Source organism: Sorex fumeus, unplaced genomic scaffold (genome assembly GCF_029834395.1).
Source record: "Sorex fumeus unplaced genomic scaffold, SorFum_2.1 ptg000033l, whole genome shotgun sequence".
Classification (NCBI taxonomy): Eukaryota; Metazoa; Chordata; class Mammalia; order Eulipotyphla; family Soricidae; genus Sorex; species Sorex fumeus.
Window position 1 is genome coordinate 26,973,877 of NW_026606090.1, and position 3,297 is coordinate 26,977,173.

General features: G+C 58.1%; 1 protein-coding gene across 1 annotated transcript; it reads left to right on the forward strand.

The window, feature by feature from the left end:
* Positions 1 to 357: 357 nt before the first annotated feature.
* Positions 358 to 3,297, forward strand: DUSP26 (dual specificity phosphatase 26). Its single transcript, XM_056116898.1, has 3 exons — positions 358 to 593; positions 2,022 to 2,236; positions 3,060 to 3,297. Exons 1-3 carry the CDS (start codon positions 373 to 375, stop codon positions 3,257 to 3,259), a joined length of 636 nt encoding a protein of 211 aa, XP_055972873.1. The 5' UTR covers positions 358 to 372; the 3' UTR covers positions 3,260 to 3,297.

A 3,297-nucleotide genomic window follows, 5' to 3' on the forward strand; every position in this document is an offset into this window, starting at 1 on the left:
TATGGTGTGTGTGTATGGTGTGTGTGTGTGTGTGCATGCATGCGTGTGTGTGTGGTGGACAGGGGAACACAGACCAGCCGCTGGGCAGCAGCTCTCTCTCCTCGTAAACAAGGACATGTGACTCTCCACCTTCTTGCGTGGCAGAGCCAAAGAAGCAGAGCAGAGGAGACGCTGCAGCCTGAGGAAGAGGGGGCCCCCGCCCGCCCCCAGGGCCAGCGTTTCCTCCCTCCCTGGACACTTGTCCCCAGGGCCTGAGCCAGAGGGCGGCCAAGCGGGGCCAGCTCTTCTCAGGACTCAGGTGGCCTCCGTTCCCTCCTCCAGTTTCCCTGGAGACTGACGCTGTTGCTGCCTGGGGACCTGCCGCCCGGCAAGATGTGCCCCGGAAACTGGCTTTGGGCCTCCATGACTTTCATGGCCCGCTTCTCCCGGAGTGGCTCCCGGTCTCCAGCCCGCGCACGGGGAGCCCTGGAGGACCTGCCGGCCATGCAGCACCCCTTCCTCAGTGTCTTTGAGCTGGAGAGGCTGCTCTACACAGGCAAGACGGCCTGCAACCACGCCGATGAGGTCTGGCCCGGCCTCTACCTCGGGGACCAGTAAGTACCGGAGGGCAGAACAGGGGTGTGTGTGTGTGTGTGTGTGTGTGTGTGTGTGCGTGCGCACACACACAAGAAGTGAAAGAGGGACCGAATTGTGGTACTGGTTCCTGGTGGAGGATCGGGTGCATGGATACAACAGGGGGGTCGCAGCAGGGGGGGTTTGGGTACCATCATTGTGCTACGCAACTCTGGGCAGAAGGCAGCATGAATCACTCTGTCATGCATCTAGCAAGCATTCTGGGGGCCACTGTTACGCATCAGACAGCTAGAGGACTTCTGTGACCTTCCCTCTATGATGCTCTGATGCTGGAAAAGGCTTCCAGTGGGGCAGACATGGTAGGGACGCAGCTGGGAGACCAACCCAGTCAGAGAGTCTGCCAGACAGACCTCAGGAGGGCAACCCCGTCCCTCTCCTGGCCCGGACAGCCCACAGGGAGCACTTGCTGTGCATTTACTCCTCGATCTTCCCAAGAGCCTTGGGATGTAGGGACCACCAGCCCCAGCTCTCTGGGGAGGAAAGAGGAAGCGTCAAGAAGCTGTAACTGATCCAAGGTCATCCAGGTCCTACCTAGCAAAGTGGAAAGGTGCAAGTTCACTGTGGAGCTCCGTATTGAGGAGTTGGCCCTGGACAGTGTTGGCCGAGGGCAGGGTCCCTGGATGTCTGACAGGGAGATGGCCTATGGAGGTAAACAAGGATGACTCGCAAACCCTTACAAGATTCTGGCTGTCCAAAGGACCTCTAGGAGACACGGTGGGAGTGAGCAATCTGAATCAGAGTCTCAAGGTTGAACAGGGTATGGCATTGTAGGCAGGTGTCGCAGCCCACCAGATGTCCATGTCCCACTGTGCTCATGCCGACGTCCTCTCTCGGTCTGACCAGCTCAGTGGCAAGACGGTTACTCCTCCCTGGTGCTCTGGTCATTCCTCAGTGAGTTCCCACTAACTTTGCACAGACCTCATTATTCCTACCCAAGAGGCAGGCCCCCAGTCTTATTGCCCTGAGCCTTCATTGAAGATTGAGGAGGGGGGATTTCGACCACACACATCTGTGCTCAGGGTTTACTCCAGGCTCTGTGCTCAGGGGTCACTCCTGCTTGTATTCAGGGGACCATATGTGGTGCCCAGATCAAACTGGGGTGTGCCAAGCGTACAAGTGCCTCTTATTCTCTGTACTACCGCCCTGCCCTGCAAGCTCCTATAATGGCGATTATCCCCCCCCCCGCTCACTACCACCACCACCCTTTCTCCATCCTCACAAGCCAAACTCAAGGGAAGGACTCTAGGTCACTGTCCTCCAGATCAAAGTCCTTCCTGGGTCATCAGGAAGTAAAATAGCAAGTGAAACCAGTGACTGGAGAGAGGTCAGGGGACAGTTCAGGCTTCTAAGGGGCTCCCCACCCTCCCTTTAACCTCCGTTCTCTGCAGGGACATAGCGAACAACCGGCGGGAGCTCCGGCGCCTGGGCATCACTCACGTCCTTAATGCATCACACAGCCGGTGGCGAGGCACACCTGAGGCCTACGAGGCCCTGGGCATCCGCTACCTGGGCGTTGAGGCCCACGACTCACCAGCCTTCGACATGAGCATCCACTTCCAGACAGCAGCCGACTTCATCCACAGGGCACTGGGCCAGCCGGGAGGTACGTGGGGAAAGGAGCCAGGCCAGGCGGGAGGAGCCTGGACTCAACAGAGCTGAGGGACAGCCCCCAGGCAGGAGCAAGGAGCGACAAAGAGTGTAGTAGGACCTACCTGAGTCAGGTCAGAAGAGCCTTCTCTCCAGCATGTGCCAAGGCAATGCAAAAGAAAAAGAGGAGAAAAACACCCCAGATTTTGATTACGGTCACTTGCAGGGTAAAGGGAGGGTTTGGCTTCTTTCCGTACCTTGTCACCTGCTCATCACTTTTGTCCTGGGGTGTCCTATGCCAGTGACCCGAAGAGGCACTCAGAGATGGAATGTTTATGAAGTTTTGGTTTTGGGTTTTTTTGTTTTGTTTTTTTTTTCCTTCTGGGGTCACACCTGATGTTGCAAAGGGGTTACTCCTGGCTCTGCACTCAGGAATTACACCTGGCAGTGCTTGGGGGACCATATGGGATGCTGGGAATCGAACCCGGGTGAGCCAAGTGCAAGTAGCTGATCCCAGCAGCGAGCTAGGAGGCTCGGTTAGACCCAGGGGTCTCCTTGGATGTACATAGCCGCTAGGGCAGAGTCACTGCTCTGGGCAAAGCCAGGTCTTCCCTTGGGGATGGGCTCTGGGGGTTGGTGGCTGCTGCATGTTCTCCATGTCCTGGCCAGCACCTAGACACTCCCCAGAGAAGCGCCTATTCTTCTCCTGTCCCCATGTATGCCCCAGCCCTCCCCATAGCCCGCCACCTGATCCCCGTCCCCTCACCTGACCCTGTAGCTCTCTCTCTCTCCCCCAGCCCGCCAAAGCCCTACCGCTGTCTCTCTATCTGTCATCACAGGGAAGATCCTGGTGCACTGTGCTGTGGGCGTGAGCCGCTCCGCCACCCTGGTGCTGGCCTACCTCATGCTGTACCACCAGTTCACTCTGGTGCAGGCCATCAAGAAGGTCAAGGACCACCGAGGCATCATCCCCAACCGTGGCTTCCTGAGGCAGCTTCTAGCCCTGGACCGCAGGCTGCGGCAGGGATTAGAAGCCTGAGGGGAGGAGAGCAGTCAGGCTGGGTGTGAGGGGCCCCG